This window comes from Carya illinoinensis, chromosome 9 (assembly GCF_018687715.1).
Source record: "Carya illinoinensis cultivar Pawnee chromosome 9, C.illinoinensisPawnee_v1, whole genome shotgun sequence".
NCBI classification, from domain to species: domain Eukaryota; kingdom Viridiplantae; phylum Streptophyta; class Magnoliopsida; order Fagales; family Juglandaceae; genus Carya; species Carya illinoinensis.
The window spans coordinates 13,278,060-13,298,047 of record NC_056760.1 but is presented as its reverse complement, the minus strand read 5'-3'; the positions used below and the strand labels follow the sequence as shown (position 1 = coordinate 13,298,047).

General features: G+C 38.1%; 1 protein-coding gene and 1 pseudogene across 1 annotated transcript; both read right to left on the bottom strand.

The window, feature by feature from the left end:
• Positions 1-1,775: 1,775 nt before the first annotated feature.
• On the bottom strand, positions 1,776-2,708 carry LOC122275636 (disease resistance protein RPS6-like). Its single transcript, XM_043084779.1, has 2 exons — positions 2,443-2,708; positions 1,776-2,291 (listed from the first exon to the last, which is right to left on the bottom strand). The coding sequence occupies exons 1-2, from the start codon at positions 2,632-2,634 to the stop codon at positions 2,064-2,066; spliced, it is 420 nt and encodes a 139-aa protein (XP_042940713.1). The 5' UTR covers positions 2,635-2,708; the 3' UTR covers positions 1,776-2,063.
• Positions 2,709-2,827: 119 nt separating this feature from the next.
• LOC122276822 lies at positions 2,828-4,709 on the bottom strand (annotated as a pseudogene).
• Positions 4,710-19,988: the final 15,279 nt, after the last annotated feature.

The following is a 19,988-nucleotide window of genomic DNA, read 5'->3' as shown; positions in this document are numbered from 1 at the left end:
TTTTATGGGTATCTTGTATTGTGATTGACAATTTTAGGTTTTTTTATTTATTTTTTATTTTTTATTTTTTTTATTTTTTTAATTTAATTTATTTTTTTTATGCTTGGGTTTGGTTTTTTTTTTTATTATTATTATTATTTGTAATTACCAGGTATTTGTTTGTATAATCACGGCTTTCCTTCGTCATAAGTGATGACTATCAATAAAATTAAGGTATCGTCCTCTTTTTCTAAAAAAAAAAAAAAAAAAAACCTTTCACATGCGTATCTTTTATAAAATTGTAGATCTTAGCATATAAAAATGTAAAAAGATAAGTCTATTTTTTTGTGAGATTTATTTATTTTTTATAAAAGATTTTGTATCAAACTTGCATACATTTTTTTTTCTTTATTTTTTTAATGTGAAAAACTTGCATACTTAATACTTACACATAACATTACTCTTAATTGAGGATAGTTTACCTTGAAGAACCTTCAAAAGAGGTGTAAAATGAATTTCTTAAAAAAAGTGGTTACACAATATATCAATCTCATCACAAAATAAGTTAATAATAAAGCAACCAAAATGAAGTGTAAAGACAACCGATCATAAGATTCCAACATTGATATGTCAAAAAAAAAAAACAAAAAAACAAAACAAAACAAAAAAAAGCTTAATGAATGTTTTTAAAAGCCCCCAAGTGATAAAATTCATTCGTTTAAGAAAACAAAAGTAAACTTTTATATAGTAATTGCATTTTTTTAATTTTTAAATAAAAATACAAAAATAATTCAATTTTTTAAAATTCTTAAAAAAATAATATTACAAAATAATATTTCAAGAATCAAATATATAACTAGGTCCTCCACAATGTGTCAGTGCCTGTTCTTCTGCTAGCTGTTGCTGTGGTTGGCAACAATTATCGTTCTCCAAGACTATCTTGTTCTTATTGTTAGGAGGATAGTAATGCTGGACCACTCTTGGATCATCATCATCATTATCATCCATGTTGTCGTCTTGCTCGAATACAAAATGAACTCCCAATCTTTTATTACATTTATCCTTGTCCGCTACTGTGCTTGGGAATACATCACATTGAAATGAAACACCAAAGTGATCCCCTTCATTGGTGATCTCATCCCACCACTTGAGGGCACCACGTGGAAGACACAACAGCCATGGTACTCCATCTGATTCCAGTCTATATCCATTAGAGAGGGGGTAGGCTACGAGAGCTAATTGACGACCATTATTAATGATAGAGAACTTCAAATTGAGGTAAGAAAGGGGCCTCAGCTCAGAACCTTCTCGACGTTTCAAAACAATACCGACAACCAAACCTGCTAACTTGGCATTTTTAGGTGGAGGCACTCGGAAACACATCCCATTCTCCCTAGTTTGATGCTGAAACCATTAGGGTAACTCCCCTCCTCTAATTTTAATTGTAGTTATCATTTTTCCACAGAATCTGTATAATATAGGAATCATCATCGTTAAATTATCGATGAAGGATTTGCCATGGTGCCACCACTACTTGCATTCTTTTGTCGAAGCCCCTCGCAACCATTCAATACAAGGGATTGCAAATGGGTAAATCTAGTGATACATGATGCAGGGAGGCTAATGAAATTGTTTCCTGATAGATATAATTCTTCTAGCGTGGAAAGGCAATGAAGACTCTTGAGGAAATCAACTTCTGCTAGATTACAGTAAGAGATGCTAAATCATTTCAAAGCTGGAAACCACCCAACAGAGAGGCTCATATCTTGAGTTTTGTTCCTCTTTGACGAAGCCAGCCAGCCCAAATTTGTTGATGATGATGACGATGATTTTGGAAACCTTCCAAGGTTTGTGCAACGCGAAATCCAAAGATTCTTGAGACGTGGCAACTTACAAATGCTTCGAGGGAGATCTCTAAGGTTCTTGCATGACACTATTGATATAACTTCGAGCCCAATGAGATATTCAACTGATAAAGGCAGTTCTTGAATGGGACTGTTATCAATAGAAATGAAACTTAAAAGAGGAATTTCTCCAACAATATTTGGAAATTTCTCAAAACTTGTGCACTCTTCAAGTTCTAGTTATTGAAGACGTGGCAACTTCAGGTTAGGAAGGCGTCTAAGTTTAGAGCAATATGTAACATCCAAAAAAGACAGTTCGTTTAAATTTCCAACAGATCGATCAACCTTAACTAAATTGCAACAGCCCTCAACATTCAAACTCTCAAGATTTGCCATCATTGAGATATCAGGGATGCACGTCAAGTATTTACAGAAACAAAAATTTATTTTTCTTAAATTTTCACAAACCTGGAAAATAAAGGTGAAAGGAACAATATTGTATCAGCTTCCTAGAGTTACCAATATAATTTCTTTTTTACAAGTAAATTTTTTTAAAAGAAAAATTGATCTAGACATCTGAATTTTTATTTAAAATCTAGAAAAAAGAGAAGATATTTACCTTTATTCCTTTGAATTGCTTGATTTTACTGTGACGCATGTTGAGAGTAACAAGTTTCTGAGGAAGAAAATTGGATGATAGAGATGGTGATAGGTATCCATCCCAATCAAGCAATATTAGCTCATTAGACAAACTTTTAGGACTCTCTGAAAAGTGTGCATGACGGATTATAAGCAGTCTAAGCCTTTTCATTCTTGTAAACGCACTAGGATTTAGCAAAATATCTTTTTTCCCGAACAAATCTAGCTTTATGCCTTGAATTGCATTATAAGTTCCCTAATAAATCATAGAACAAGTGGAGGAAAAAATATTAGGACTCAATTGATAAAAGAAAAATGATAAATTGATAAAATTGATAGAACAAGTGGACTAAAGTGCTCTTACCGTATTTTCCATAAGAAGACGGAGAATATCCTCATGAGACCATAATCAGCTTCGCTTTCCTAGCTCGTTGGGAGATTCTTGATGAACAATATTCCTACCCATCAATTGTATCACGTCATGCATCTGCAATTTGTTCCCGTATCCAACATTCACCAAAGATCTTTCAATGAGAACTTGTATTCCATGAACTACATGAAAATTGCTTGCTTCCAAAAATTTTGTTACATCATCTTTGTTTTCTCCCTTAAAGAAACACGCAATATCAAGGAAGATAGCCTTCTCATTGTCCTCCAGTGCATCAAAACTTGTCTTAAGTATTTCGTATATCTTTTTATTAAGACTAATTTGTAATTTACGTATTATGCTTTCCCATACAAGTTTGCTTCCACCACATAGGAGAGGCGCTAGCACCACTAGAACCAAGGGAAGGCCCTTGGCGTACTAAACCACACGATCTGTGAGCTCCTCATACCCTTCAGGATAAGATTTCTTGAATACATTCCAACTAAGAAGTTGAAGAGCATCAGCATCACTTAGTTCTAGGATCTCGTATTTTCCTTCTACCTGGCCGTGGTAATCTAGAACACGTTGATCTCTAGTTGTAATAATGATTCTACTTCCTGGACCAAACCAATTCTTATCTCTTGCTAATTTATCAAGTTGTTCCACCTCATTGACATCATCAAGAACTAAAAGAACCTTCTTATGGCAGAGCCTCTCCTTTATTATAGTAATTCCTCTATCCACACTTCCCACCTTTAAGTTGGTATTCATGCTCAAGGTCTCAAATAGAAGTGTTTCTTGTAATTGAGCAAGGCTGGACTGGTTTGTAGTTTCTCGGACGTCAGCAAGAAAGCTGCAACTTTGAAATTGATGAGCAAAGGAGTTGTATACAGCTTTTGCAATCGTGGTTTTTCCTATTCCACCAATTCCATGGATTCCAACCATGCGAACGTCATCATTCCCAACACTCAACAACTCACTCATGGCCTTTATGTGAGAATCTAATCCAACTGGGTTCTTCGCAACATCTAAAAATGTGCGCTTCATTAATATACTTGATATCTCTTCTACAATGCGCTTGATAAAATCGGACTCATGCCTACATGCCATTCAAACAGGACAATCTAGAAATCATACTGTTACATATAAAAAGCATTTCAGGATCAATCTAGAAATTGCTAATTAAGAAGAATCTGATCAAGGCTTTCTATAGTGCCACAAATATAGAGGAATTAAGAAATGAAAAGTAAAGCAGCAAGAAGGAATTGGAACCGATTAAGTGCATTTACCATAAAATCAGCGAGAAATGAAAAAGGGGAGAGAGACCTATTTGGTTACACCTCATGTATTTGATATCAATGCTTGCATGAAAAAAAACTAAAAGCGTACCCATTGTTCAAATGCCAACCAGACAAATTGGCTGCCTCTTTGAGAGCCACCTTCCACCTCAACACCCTTTGTATATCATCTTTGAATTTCTTTTCATGCATATCCATCACTTCTCCTAACTGTTTCCGCACAGCTGAAGGATCCACATCGTAGAAAATGGGTTGAACCATTTGGCCAATCGATTTCTGACACTCGAGAATCTTGACGAGTTCATCTAAACACCATGTGGAAGTGGCATAGTTCTTAGAGAAGACGATGATGGAAATCTTAGATTGTTCAATGGCTTCCAAAAGTGCTGGGGAGATTTTGTCTCCCTTCTAAAGATCCACATCATCTCTGAAGGTGTTGATCCCCTTTATAATGAGAGCGTTATATAGATGACCGGTAAAGGTATTGCGGGTATCTTTCCCTCTGAAACTAAGGAAAACATCATGATTCCATTGATGGGAAGAAGAAGGGGAGGAGAACTTTGAGACATTTGGGATGGCCATGGAAGAGATTGAAATCTTGGTAGCTTCTTTGAAGGAAGAAGGGTCAGGAGTTATTAAGTGCAGAGAGACATGTGGGTAGAGAGCTTTATATTAACGAAGTGGATCAAGATGGTTTGAGTGGGTCACTGGCACTGTGTAATTAAACTCTCAAGAAATTTCCTGGGCATTACCAAAGAAGCTGCTACTTTCAAATTTCTCCCATCTTTCTTCTTCTTTGTCAGAAAAGGTATGTGTTCTTATTTCTCCCATCTTTGTTTCCCCCATCTAACTTGTCGTCAGTCTTTATTTCTCCCATCTGTCCTTCTCCAAAGGATCCAACACTTGCTGAGAAGAATCCATGGTTTTAGCGAGTACCCACACGTCTTCTCCTTTTTACTACCGTTCACTACATTTCATTCCATTTTTATCTCAATTGAGTAATTGTATAAGTAGTGTAAACAACATAAAGTGTACACAATAGAGAAGATTTAGATAGTGAATTGAAATAAATTAAATGAGATTGAAATATCATTTTTTAATATTATATTTATTTTGAAATTTAAAAATATTAAATTATTTCTTATCTTTTATTTAAAAATTTAGAAAAATTAAAATAATTCGATCAGATGAATTAAGATATTTTATTATCGTACCAAAATGAAAAGCTCACAACCTGTTGTTTTATTTAGTATATAGATAATAAATAAAACAATTTATTTAGTTTAATAAGAATGAAAGAAAATAAAAATAAAAATAATAAAAAATAATATTAAAATAAATAAAGTATATGATGTCTAACGATCAGTAACATCTCTCTATCAACGTATGGCGCAAGTAAACAAGGAAGCATGGAAATCAAAGTCGTTCGGGACCCACACGTTATCACTTGAAGCTAAACTTTGATTCACACGTCCTTAGAGCATTGGTAGTGGCCTCAACAAACTTTAGTTAAAATTTAGCTAAAGTTTTCACTTTTATAAATTTTAGCTAGCCACTTTTTGTAACACCAAATAATAGGCTCAACAAATCTTTAGCTATTTTATTAAAATATTGATTTTAAACTTTTTATTAAATTTTAATTTTAATTTTAATTTGAATATGATTATATTAAATATTATGGTTGTATTAAAGTTTATTGTTGTATTAAAATTTATGGTTGTATTATTGTTATATTAATATAATATGGTTGTATTATTGTTATATTAAAGTTTATGGTTGTATTATTGTTATATTAATGTTTATGGTTGTATTATTGATGTATTAAAATTTATAACGGCTATATTTTTCCGGTGCGCAGAGAATCCGGTGCTGCCCTTCACCAGAGAATACGATGGATTGGGATTTACCGGTGCGCAGAGAATCCGGTGCTGCTTGAATCCCGTCCGGTGCTGCCCTTCACCAGAGAATCGTCTGGTGCTGCCCTTCACCAGAGAATCGTCCGTTCGGTGCTGCCCTTCACCAGAAATCACATAAAAAAAATTAAAAACAGAGGAGACCCAACAATGGAGGCATGGGATTCGGCGGCTTACCGGCGGTGCGTTCGTTCGGTGCTGCAGCTGGGAGACGATGGAGTCCGTCCGGTGCTGCTGTTGCTCTCGTTCGGTGCTGCGGTTGCTCTTCCTTCGGTGCTGCAGACGCTGGAGCTGGGAGGCAGTTCGGGAGGGAGTTCCGGCCATCGAAACTGAGATTTCCAGGTATGTTTTTCTGTTGCAATTGTGTGTTTTGGGGAAGGAGATGAAAGGGGATCTAGTGGGTTTTGGTGAAGGAGATGAAAGGAGGGAAAGAGCCGAAATTGGTCTACGCGGGATTGTTCGGTGCAACGGGGGGGAAGAATATTTTACATTAAAAATATTATTTAGCTAGTGAATTTGACTCAACAAATTTAGCTAGTCAAAAGGTTGGAGGCTAAATTTACTATGGATTTGTTGAGTCCATTGTAGATGTTTTTTTCACATTTTAGCTATTCTTTAGCTATAATTTGGCTTTGTTGAGGCCACTACAAATGCTCTTAAGTTATACCCGTACGTGGCATTGAAGAAAAACTTGTCGTCAGTCTCTATCTCTCCCATCAGTGTTTGTCTCTCCCATCAGTGCTTTTCCTTCTTATAGATTTTTCTCTATTTGCTCGGAAAACTAAAATGACCTTGAGAAGAATCATGGATTTTTTAGCGAGCTCCCACAGGGATTTTCTTTTTGAATACCGTTCGTTACATTTCCTATAATTTTTATCTGAAAGGAGTCAAGTCAAACTTGCACTTATCTCGAGTTGCAGTTTACGTTTAGGTAAATTTCATTTGCTCAAATTTGGATTTTCGTCGTCGTCGTTGTTGTTGTTAATATCTTTATAAAATTTCTATATACATATATAAATTATTATATTAATAAGGATTCAAATAACATGCTTAGGATTAGGAACATTATTCCAGCCGAAATATATAATACAAAATTCGATCCTAAAAAGAAATTCTCAAACAGCCTCTTCAATTTATATAGACAATTTGTTGCTTGCGGGAATAATTGCCATGCACGTACACATAATTGCGGGAAGCATGGATATTTGTTCCCATGGAGAAGATTGGGAATCACATGATTTACTTCAGGCTAGATATAAATTATATATATGTCACGATGATAAGAAGTTTCTCTGGGTTTATCACATAATCTAATATTGAATTAACTTTAAAATAATATGATTGGATTAGTCATTTTATTATGTATTAGACGAGAAGTGTTGTTTCCCTAGCCACACCAAACCTCTATTAACTTTAAAATAATATGATTGGCTTGTGTCTGTTAACCAAAGAAACCAGCGCCGGGGGGGGGGGGGGGGGATTGAGGCTTCGGCTTCATCCTCCCTTTTTTCCCTCCCTTCTCTTTCTCTTTCTTTTTCTTTCTTAGTAGCTGTTTTTGTAGTTTGTTTTAGATTTGTGTTTGTTTTATTCTCTATCTGGTTGTTGGATAAGCTCTCGGTGAAGGACTGAAGAGGGGAGCTGTATCGCCGTGGCTCTTACGCAATGGCCTTGCCTCGGCTTACCCCAAAACCCCTCTCTCCGGTCGTTTATGGTGGCGTGTTAGCGGTAAGGTTTTCGGTGGCCAGAGGTTTGGCCTCGGGTCCATTGGGGTGAGGGGTCGAGCGGTGGCTTTAGAGGATGTTTATGCCAGTTGCTCTGTTTTCGGGTTATAACTGTGGAGTACAAAGGGCCGCTGGTGTAGGTGCTGCTGGAATGTGGGGCTAGAGGTTGCGGTGTGGAGGTTGCGGGGCGCGACTGGGCAGAAAGATCCTAGGTTGCGGCGTGGAGGTTGTGGTGTGGGCTGTCCTCAAAACCGGCACTGATGAGAGCAGTGCGGGGCTGGGCAGGAGCCGGGCGGGGGAAGATGCAGGGCTGGGCAGTGCAGAGGCTAGTGTTGGGCGGCGGCGGCATATTGTTGAGATAAAACCCTAAAGGGTTGGGCCCCAATGCACCTACAGAAACAGGCTGGGCCTTTAGCTCGGGCTGGGCTCTTTTGTCTTACAGTCCTTTATCAGTTTTTTTGTTCTGTTTTAGTTTTATTAAATAATAAAAAAAGACTAGTCTCCCACTCCTCTTTTTGAAGGAAGTTGGGTGGTTGTCCTACTTCTCTTTTAGAGGAAGGTAGGTGTTAGTACTCTTCCTCCTTGGGAGGAGTGAGTGTGGTTGTACTCCTCCTCCTAGGGAGGGTGGAGCGTGGTGTACCTCTCTTCTTCGGAAGATAGATTGTTTTAGCTCTGGTTTGACAGAGCGCCTTTTCTGTTGATTGCTGTCAGAAGAGAAGGTGTAGAAGTTTAGACAATGTCCGTCACAAAGAAATTTGTTGGCGGGGAAGCTCCTGAGCAGTTGCGTTAGTTGACTTATAGTCTGGTTCTCCTGTATTGATAAGTCACAGTTGTAACTTCGTTTATGAATGAATGCAATGAAGCATATTCCATCAAAAAAAAAAAAAAATCCTCTCTCCTTGCTAAGCCTGCCACCTGTCTCTCTCTCTCTCTCTCTCTCTCTCTCTCTCTCTCTCTCTCTCTCTCTCTCTCTCTCTCTCTCTCTCTCTCTCTAATGGAGGCTGCTGTGCCACAAGCCCAACCACAACACCGATCAATTGAGCCGACTAATTATTTGGATAAATTAAATTATTTATATTAATACGAATTTTGAGAAAAAAGTTTTGGGCTTTTTTTTAACAAATATCTCTATAAAATTTCTATATACATATATCAATTATTATATTAAGAAGAATTCGAATAACATGCTTAGAATTTGAAAAAAATTGACACACGTATTCTTTACTTGAAATTAAAAATTTCAAACAAAAAAAGAAAAAAAGAAAACCTTCTTTATGACAAAAATTAATAATAAACCTATGGCTATCACTCTTTGAAGCTATTTTATAATTCACTTTATAATCAACCTATAGCCACTTCATTAAAAATCATCTCAATTATATACATATATATATATATATATATATATATATATATATATATGAAACTATCCTCCATTTGAAATAGAATTATAAAATAATTGTTAAAAAAGGCTTTAAGCTTTTTATTTTTTTACTTTTTAATGGCAAAGCCTCTCTTATTAAGAAATTTTATTTATAAGTTGTTTGGATAACACACCTAATAAAATGCTTACATAATATAATTTGATTTAGAAAATAAATTTTAAATTATAAATCTAACAAGCCAAGACTTACAAGTCAAGTGATGTAAATGATGTATTCTACATACTAGCTTGAGGGGGGCGACGAAGAGGTCTTGCCCAGAGGATGAGGTGATCACCCCTGAGTTGGAAGGCTCTAACGTTGGTTCGGGGCGATGTGAGTCTTCTGCCCAGGAGACTGTGGTTGCACCTCTGCCGTTTCATGATATCCCTTATACACCTTAGGGAGACCTGAGAGGGTGGGGGGGGGGGGGGGGGGCATTCGGTCCGAGCAAGATATAGAAGAGATGGAAGCGGCATTCCTTGAGGCCCTACACCATTTGGCATTCAATGTGCCCAAGGAGATCGCTACTGTGGAGCACCTTGAGGGGACCAGTCACACCCACTTTGCCCCTAGAGTTGTCAATCAGGGGACCTTGTCGACTTCTAGGGGTGCTCCTTGCCAGATGGAGGGGGTCGTCCAGAGCAGTACCAAGGACGACCCATGTCCCCCAGGCTTTGGTGCCATGGCTTCTGACAGCGAGGCGCCTCTTGAGGCCATCATCCCCAAGGCCTCTCTCATGCGGACCTTGTGATGCTGAGTGAGGATGGGTCTTCGACATTCTTATCTTCCTCTAGTAATTTTGTCAAGTAGGATACCTCCCTAACCGCCATCCTCAAGGAGGCTCCCCCATGGCTTAGTTTTGTGGGCCCTGGCTCTCCTCTGTGGCTGAAAGGTGAGGTAGTTAATGATGTCAGGCTCTAGGAACCCTTGACATCGCAAGTGCCTAACCTTTTGCCCTAGGGGTTGCTAGGAGGCTCGGTGCCCCACGGTAGGGATGGCATTTCCACGTCTCACCCTTCAAGGATAGAGATCGATGGGGCTAGGGTCGAGGCTATATGAGAGATGACCGATCAACTTAGGAGCATCCTCTCTCTAGTGGGACTTCTCTCTCTTCATTGTCTTGATGAGATAGTTTTTTTTTTTTTGTTCTATCTGTCTAACCACTTTCATTTGGCAAGGGTTTGATTCCCTTGCGGCCTGGGTCATGGAAGGTCAAGCCAAGGTGGAGAATGAGGTTGAGACCTTGCGCAGTCTTGGCTAGTAGGCCTATTGAAAAGTGTTTAGGCTCAGGGCCATGCTAGAGCATGCCAGGAAGGCCTTTTCCGTGGTAGAGGCCTACAATGGGTCTTTGCAGGAGATCATCAGGGACCTCTACAAGGATATGGAGGAGCTACGGTAGGAGGTGTCTTGCCACTGGTCCGAAGCCAGGGTTTTTGAAGAGGAGGGGCACTTCACCTAGAAGAGGAGGTGAATGAGTCCCAAGAGCACTATCTAGGTACATTTCCTCGTTGGTGGAGGCTAAAGCAGCTCACTACGAATTAGGCAAGCGTATGGTCAAACTCCAATTCAAGAAGGAGGTGCTCATGGTGAAGAATGCCGCACTCCAAAGAGACAAAGACAAGGCCGAGGACCTGTACATATAGTTGGGCGGGTCCCATCTGTGGCTTAATGATATGATGAGGTCTCGTGAGGAACAAGTGAATGAGCTAGAGCTCGTCGTCACCAATGACAAACTCGCCAGGCTCTCTCCCCAGTTTGTGGCGGCAAGGCAACTTCGTAACAGGCTTGGAGCCACAGGTACTTTTGAGGATTAAAGAACTTGAGGGGGAGCATGGAGGAGAACCTTCATGACAATCCAGGGACCTTGGACTAGGCCAAGTTTATGCCTTATGCCTAATCGAGAAGACCTTGACTCTCTGGACTACCTGGGCTGAGACTTGATGCCTAATGCCTTCCTCGCCCCAACTCCCCGTCCCAAAGTTTAGAGACATTTTATTTTTTATTTTTATTTCTTTCACATCGTTTGTAAGGAGGGACTTTGTACTTTGTAATATTTGATAGTATAATAAGTGTTCTTCTTGCCTATTGTTGGTTTTGCAATTTACGTATTCTTCACCCCGATCTGACTTAGGACTCAATCGAGCTTCTTTCATCATGGCGTGTCTCTTGCAAGAGCGCGTGTTGTCTACCAATATCCTCATAGTGGTGTAGTTGGACACCAGTAATGTTACTAATAGGGCATCATCATACAGGTTGATCACCCCTTCACAATTAGTGTCATTGAAGGAAACTGTCGAGGTCTTTTGGGTTCAAGCTTGTTTGGCCAACTTCCCGATGTTGAAGACTTTCACGTATCTCGCCCTTTGGGCGTATGGTTTCCTACCACCCTTTCTCCAACTGCTTGCCTAGGGGTGAAAAGCGGTGGGCACATAGAAGTCCGAGCATCTCTTTTTAGGTCTCTGCCATTTTCTTCCTCAAATGGTGGCAATTTTCGATTCGGTACAGTACCTGTGAGCCCTCTACCTGTGGTCGTTGCCTTCCTAGGGGTGCTCCTCATCCCATGAATGCACGTTCATGTTTGAGTGCACTTTTCGGGGGATTGGGATGATGTCACTTCTTCTCTTATGTTGTTTCTTCTCTCGTGTTGCCCCTTCTTCGCCTTGGGTTCCTTCTCATGGGTTTTCGTGCTGGCGCCACGATTGTATTCGCTCACCAGCTCATCTCCTCCTATGCATCTCAGGGTGGTCAAGGCTCTAAGGGTGTCTTTGGTGTTGACGAAGTCATCGGCTCAGTCCATGAAATCTCATTGGCCGGGGTCCTTTGTGCTATTTTTGCCATGAAAGGGCTTTAGGGTCAAATGCCGCCGAAGAGTGCTACTAGTGTAATCTTTTCATCTTGATCATCCATGGTCATTCACTCTTTATTGAACCAGTACAAGTACGCCTCCAAACTTTCTTCTTCCCATTGTATTACAGTAAAGAGGTAAACAACCAGTCACCGGTCACCTTCTTTTTCGGTTGTTCATGAACTGCATTAAGAAACGCTACCCTAACTCCTCTAATTAAGCTATGGATAGTACCTGGCCGTAGGGCTCCAAACCATGCCTGAGAGAAGCCTTTCAGCGTCAGGTGGAACGTCGACATGCGATTTCCCCAGGGAAGCATGTGGGTATTAAATGTTTTTTCGGCAAGGTCCTTGGACCCGTCATATATCTTTCTTTGTGGAGCTCTGAACTTGGGTGGAAGTGGGATGGCCATCGCTTTGGTGCAGGTTCATGATGCTGAGTAGCTGGTCCATAGAGGATGATCCTTTTATTCTCTTTGTCATTTCCTCGTTTTTGCCCTTAAGGCTGTCCAACTAGCCATTCATCCTCTTGCATTCTTCGTCTTCGGGTGGCATCTTACTAGTATTTTGCGACTCCCCCTCCATCCATTCGATTCTACTTGGTTCGGTGCCTTCTCCAAAGTTGCCATTACTTTGTTTTAGCACCTCATTCTCTTGTTGAAGGGTCTTCATATTTGAGGCCATTTTCTTTATGAGTTCTTCCATTTTTGCAACTCTCTTCTCCATGCTCGTTGATGTAGCTTCCCACTCAAGGGTCCTTAGGAGCACATTGTGGTTGGCATATAAAAGGCATGCTGATTCTTTTAGATCCAAATAGCTATCAATCCAATAGACACTGCTAACTGTTAAGACGTGTTTTGTAATGACCAGCTCCGATCCGCACCAAGTTCCTGTAAAAGAGAAGAATGTGGTGGTTGGGTGTGTCCATGGCACTTCCAATGCCAAAGTTAGAATATATTTTGTACTGGAAAAAGGAGAGAAACAGCTGAGAGTTAGTTTAGAGTAATTAAACTCTTCCCTTTGCCTGCTCCCTCTTATTTATACCCCTGTCTCATGTGGGATCTCTGGTTCCTCTGTCACTATAATGCCTATTCTAGACGTCATGGCGTACTTGTATCTAATGCGGTCGTTCTTGTCAACGACAGGAACTCGACCCTAGAGTTGACCATTTGATGTCGCATTTAATGTTGCTAATCTTATTGGGAATAGGATCCTGATCGGTCTTTTTCTCGTTAATGCACCGCGTCTAAGAGGATGCGCCTACCAAGTCATGGGCCATAGGTTTCGGTGAAATGGACTGGGCTTGGCCCGACTAGGTACAAAAACCCCCTTCCAACTGGTAAATTGTATAGCACGGTCTATTCCTAATTTGTGCTCTTCAGTACTTGAGGCAGACATATTACCAACGGTTTCTAGTAGATTTTTGCCAGAGAAAAATCGCAATAAGGGTAATGTGACGACCAGTAGTGATTCTTTGAAATTCTCCACTTCTCCTTGTTCCCGTTTTCTTAATTTGTCTGTACCAAATTCTGAACACTCCTTGTTTCACTCCACCAAAGCCAATGACAAACAAGCCTCTGTTTGCCTCCCTTCCTTTCTTGTTCGAAGTTGGGGATAGATGCTCAGAAGGGAAGAAAAGTCTCCACTTAACCGGAAGATATGCATACACTCAGATTGCTTCACAACCCATATCTATAGTAAAAAATTTAAAAAAAAAATTGTTATTTATAGTGGAGTATGCCAGTGCAAAAGCAGATGCCTCCTTCCAAGCTTGTTAAAGATAAAGCGAGGTTTGTCGGTCCTTGCCCATTTTGTTTCTCAAATTAATTTGTTATTCTTTTACTGGTTTGGCAGGCAAGCATAATGTTATGAATAATGCTAGTATGCTACTCATTGTACTCCTTCATTTTGACTGTTCATATATTTAATTTTTTTTTTTTTTTTTTTGCTTATTGATTAAGGAAGTGACTATCAGTATATTAATTTTTTTTATTTTTTAAAATTATTCAAACATGTTTAAAAAAATGTTTGAAATAAAAAGTAAAAAAGAAAAGAAAAGTGCAATTTGCACTAGGGGCACCCTAAGTGGGCAAATTGAGGGGGCATAGTACGTAGCACTACTCGTATGTTATTTAAACTGGATGGTTGATCCCTTTATAGGTACGATGGAACTAAGGTGGGGGCAATATCCTTTGATGTGGGGGCTAACTTCATGTTGGTGAATATTGCATTCGGTTAACCTATATTCAGGTTGAAATAAATTTATTGGGTGCAAGAGCAAATAATTTACTACAAGACAAGTATTAGGTTAAAAAAGGGTGGGAATATGAAAACTCCTGAATCGATGAGATTTTAATCATTGCAATTATAAATGTTAGATGTTTTAGTTTATAATATGTGGGGTAGGATTCATGTGTTGCTTTAAGAATGACAGACAATACATGCGACTGCGCAAGAGATGTTTTGGGAAAGAGAAATAAGGGTGTACAAAAGTACTTGAAGAAGCAAAATAGGATGCGGATTATATTACAACTCGATCAGTCACTTGCATTGATCTCAAACTATTTCTTATACTTCTCCAACTTCAATAAGAGCACCTTAGTTTTACATCACAGCTGTTTGACGAACAGTGTGACTTTAAGCTCCCTCCCTTGTGTATATTGGTGTACAAAAACAAGAAAAGAAGAGCACAAGTAGAAACTATGCAACAAGCTAGACAATCAAGATGACATCCAAAGTAAGAAACGGTTATGCTGTTTGAGGCTGAATTGAATTGTTAATAGGGAATGATCAGTTCCATTTATTAGCTTGACCATTAATATAGATGCACACAAACCAATACAATATCTCCTATTAAATTAAGGAAAATAATAATATGACTATCAAATATGTCCACTCATATATTTTTATTTTTTAATTTTTTTAATTTTTTCTTAATGGTTAAGGAAGTAACTATCAGTGAATTTTTTTTTTCTTAATGATTAAGAATGTTTAAAAACTGTTAAAGAAAAAGAAAAAAAAAATCATTTATACTAATGTGCACATTTGATAGGCACCTTAGCATTGTCACTAAATTAAACTGTCATGGTTCTTTGTTACACCATTAGCTAGACTTTTCCCGCCGCCGGAAAAAAATGTGGCTGTTGTATTCATGTCCCACTATCAATATTGCATAACTATTGGATAGATAAAATAATAAATCTTTATGTAAGCTTCTTTATTGTTATATTTGAGTCTTGTCATGAATATAATGACTTTTACAATAAGTGGCATGCTATCCAACAATTTTACAAAGCAATCACAAAATGTTTTTTTAAAAATAAACTCACAAACTGATATGAGTTAATATAATACGTCAAATTATAAAATAAATTTAATCATAAAGTAGATCTAACGTATCATATAAATTAATATCAGTTTCTGAGTTTAGTTTTGTTAAATCTCTTTGTGGTTATGGCAATTCTCATAATTAAATAGCATAACTCTAAACAAAAATAGACATATGAGCAAATGCATAACAGTATCAAGCCATAAAACTTGAATTGTTGGCAATCTAGACAGGGAATTGCAGGTGATATGAAATTCTAAGACTTGTGTAACAAGAGTGGACAAACAGTGATGACAACACTGCTCCCTGATAGTTTTCCACTTAAATGGGCCGAGTTGGATTGATGTGGCCATGCTACAACCCGACCCATTATCTACATAACTAGTACCCTGCAAATCACTCCATGGTCTGTTATGGCGGCAACATGAAGCATGTTCCGTGTCTTCTAATTCATAGCTTATATTAAATGTTAAAATATTACCATGCTTAGAAGATATTCATAATATTATAGTATGTCTAGTAATTTGACTTATTCTCAACCATATTTAGTTTGTTGTGTAAATCAATCAATATCAATTAGCATTATTGATGGACTGTATTTCCATTATTAATCTAGTCGTATTCCCCTATGATAGAACATATGTTATGTATTCAAACACAATTTAGAATAACAAAGACTTGTTGGGTTGTGTGTGGAGCCTAGTTTGTGAGCTAAAAAGTGCTAGGCAGATTGTTTGCTCGACTATCGCTCAACTTAGCACTTGGGCGAAGCTTAGACAGAGAGTTTGCTCAAGATGCACTTAACATTTGCCTCAATCGAAGGTTAGATAGATTGTTCACTCAAGGTGCACACAGTAGTGGGATTGACTAAAGCAGAACCCTACTATTCGCTCAAGGTGCACACGATAGTGGAATCGATAGTTGACTCAAGTGAATGTTGCACAAACTTCTTCCTTGCAGCACGCTCGAGTGAATAACCCTGATTTTGCCACCTTAGGTTTCTCACACCGAGGCCTATATATATGTAATGTTTAAACATAAAAAAATATAAGCAGATTGAAAGTGGAAGAGGCAAGAGACGTTTGCCAGCAAATGAGAGGGGAAAAAAAGCCCTAGAAAGAGAGTTGAGATTATGTGACTAAAGTGAAGATCCTGTAACTCACTGTGTGTTGTAATCTCCTATGAATAAAATCCCCTGCAACTCCATGGACGTAGGCAAGTTGCTAAACCATGTAAATTCGTGTCGTGTAATTGTGTGTGCTTAATTTCTGTGCTTTTGCATTGATTTCATTGTCTGTCTTGCTACGTTGTTTGTGTGTGTGGTGCTTTCTAGATCTCAAGAGCTGGTATCAGAGCTCCAAGGTTCAGAGTTGATGGCACAAATTGGATATTGGAGGATGCAAATTGAGGCTTATCTCTAAGGAAGAAACTCCATCTTCCTCTATTGGGACAGAAGCCAGAGAGCATGGAAGATGCTGATTGGAACCTGTTAGATCGACAAGTTTTGGGGGGTTATTCGGCTCACCCTGTCCAGATTATTGGTGCACAACGTTATTAAGGAGTGAACCACGGTAGATCTTATGACAGCTTTGTTAGGTATGTATGAAAAACCATCGGCAAATAATAAGGTGCATCTGATGAAAAAACTCTTCAATCTGAGGATGGCGAAGGGTACACCTCTGGGCCAACATTTGAACCACTTTAATACGATCACAAATCAATTGTCATATGTAGAATTTGAATTTGATGATAGGATTAGAGTGTCGATTTTGTTGGCATCGTTGCCAAATAGTTGGGAGGCCATGTGGATGACGATAAGTAAAATTGAATTATGATGAAATTGAATTATGATGGCATATACGATTTGATTCTCGCTGATGAGGTACGTTGTAAGGATTCTGTGGAATTTTCTAATACATGTTTGGCCTTGAGTGTTGACAATTGGGGCCAGGGACATGATAGGACCAGGAACAAGGGAGGAGCAAGTCGAGATGTGGGTAGCAGGTCACTTGTTGGAATTGTTGCAAGCCGGGCCACATCAAAAGAGATTATCAGAATAAGAAATGTACTGAGGATGACGCTGTGAATGCAGTGGTCGAAGAAATACAGGACACTCTATTTCTTGTGGTGCACAGTTCAGTTGACAATTGGGTGTTGGATTTAGGGGGTTTCATTCCATAGCAACTTATATTGAGAGATGGCGCAGAACTATAGTGCTGGTATTTTGGAAAGATGTACACAACTGACGGGAAAGCACTGGATGTAGTCGGAGTGGGCGATGTGCGCATCGAACTCCCGAACAGGAGCATCATGTGTGGGACAACATGACGACAATGGACATACAATAGCATTTTATGGAGGAGCATGGAAGGTCATGAAGGTTGTACTGATTTTAGCATGTTGTAAGATGACTGACACTTAATTTGTACTTGACATCAGGGTCCAGTAATGTGTAGGAAAATACTGGGTCAAAGTAGGCTTGGTCGCGTGAATCAGTTGAGGAAGCACAAGGGAGTTAATTTTGGTATTCCTCATGTAAGCCTGAAGAAATCTCCTGAGACCATTGTATGGAGTAGAGGTGTGAGATGTGATATCTCGTATTTATGTATATTTTAATTAAATGATTATTTTATTTATAGGATTGGACAGGATGGTAATGCTCTCGTGCCGACTTCGTGGCCCCTCTGCTTGTAAGGCCTAGAGGATGCTTGGCCACGAAGGCGCTGAGCGCGAAACTGGGCATTGTTTGTTACGAAATCACACGCACGGTCATTACCCGTGATGTGATGAAGGGAGCCAGGGTATGCGAATGGTCCATAGGGGAGACCATGGTGCATACATTATAATTGGATATTGCGCCATTTTCTGGAAAAATGGTGAGTTTTGATAAAATAATTTATGTGGACCATTTTCTGGAAAAATGATAGATTTTATATTGGGCCATTTTCTGGAAAAATGGCGGGTAATTATTTTAATGGATTTGTTATTGGGCCAAATGGGATTTTTGGCCTACGTTGGAAAATAATCAGTTTGAAAAAATGATGATTTCGAGCTCATGCATATTCGACATGTGCATGCATTCATGTTAGTTGTTTAAATGTATTTTTATCTCATGAGTTATTTGGTTGATTACTTACTAAAATTCATATCTCACGTGGTATTCGACACCCTACGGTTCCGTTTTATAGAATTGTAGATTTTGATGCAGATGATGATGCAGAGTCTAAGGCTTCAGCTCCACCGGAGGAGTGACCTGGGGTCACCTTCTTGCGTGTTGGGATTTGTTTCCCGCTTTTGGATCATGTATTTTGGTTTTATTACGTTTTTTACTGGATAAATGTAATATTTTTTGAAATGCTTTTATTTAAATAAATATGTATTTACAATTCTGGTGCTTAGTCAACTTCTTTAATTTAGCCACTGTATTTTTTGTTGTACACTTTCTATATATACACACACTTGGAATTTATTGTTGAGATGTGTGACCTGTGTTGTCATCATTCCGACGTCACGATTATCGTGTTTCTGTACATGGGAGTCGGGGCGTCACATGAGAGACGTGGATAACTTTATATTCTCTTTTGAGATTTTCCTTTCAATAAAAAAATGAAAAAAATAAAAGGAAGAAAAATAAAATCTGTGTACATTTATTTGTTAGAGTTTCAATATGAATGCATTTTTAAGATAAATACTATTTATTGTGTTTTTAGTTATTATTTTTACCGTATTATTTGATACTAGTTGTTATATATCTTTTATTTGGTGGAAACTATGATAGTTATAGAGACTATGGGTAATATTTTCTTTTTTCAAACAAGTTGTAGGACTTTTCTTCGTCTGTCCAATAGATTGCAAGGCAGGAAGCATTGCCATTTTTAGTCTAATTTACTCTAATTTAGGGAGAGAGTTAGTGAAGCTGTAATTGAGGGACGTGAAAAGGTATTTTTGATGATGCAATATTAACTCAAAAGTAATTTTTGTGAAGTTCTAAGAATACTAGTCTCGCGTAGACATTTTGCATGTAAAGGAGTGGATCATGCCATAAAACAAAATATAAAAATATAAGTTTTTTGTGGAGTCTATTCTTTTTTATAATGAGCTTGTATTGAACTTGCATTTTTTTTTTTTTTTTTTTGTTGAAAAACTTGCATACATAATACTTGTATATAGCATTACTCTTAATTCAAAAAAATAGTTTAACCATCAATTACATTGACGAACCGTCAAGATTCCAAGACTGATACGAAAAGAAAAAGAAGCTTAATGAGTGTCATACAATCCAAAGGAGATAACAGACTTGACCGGATAGGATAGAATTACCGGTGATACGTTATAAGTAATAGGCCTTGTTTTTCCTTATATGTTCTTTTCTTCGAGTTGAGCGTTGTTTACACTATATTCCTTTGCTATAAGATAGAGCTTCAATAAAATTAGGATCTCACCAAATAAAAATGTAAAAAGATAAGTCTTTATTTATTTATTTATTTATTTTGTGAGATCTACTTTTTTAAAAAAAAAATAAATAAAGGGCTTGTATCGAATTTACATACTTTTTTATTTGTGAAAAACTTGCATTTCTAAAAAAAAGTGGTTACACAATGTATCAATATCATCATAAAATAAATTAATAA

Excerpts from the sequence above, each read along its gene's own strand:
- LOC122275636 (XM_043084779.1), bottom strand. The coding sequence starts at position 2,634 with ATGAAAAGGCTTAGACTGCTTATAATCCGTCATGCACACTTTTCAGAG. Across the intron at positions 2,292-2,442 it reads AGCAATTCAAAGGAATAAAG|GTTTGTGAAAATTTAAGAAA; the intron begins GTAAATATCTTC and ends TTTATTTTCCAG.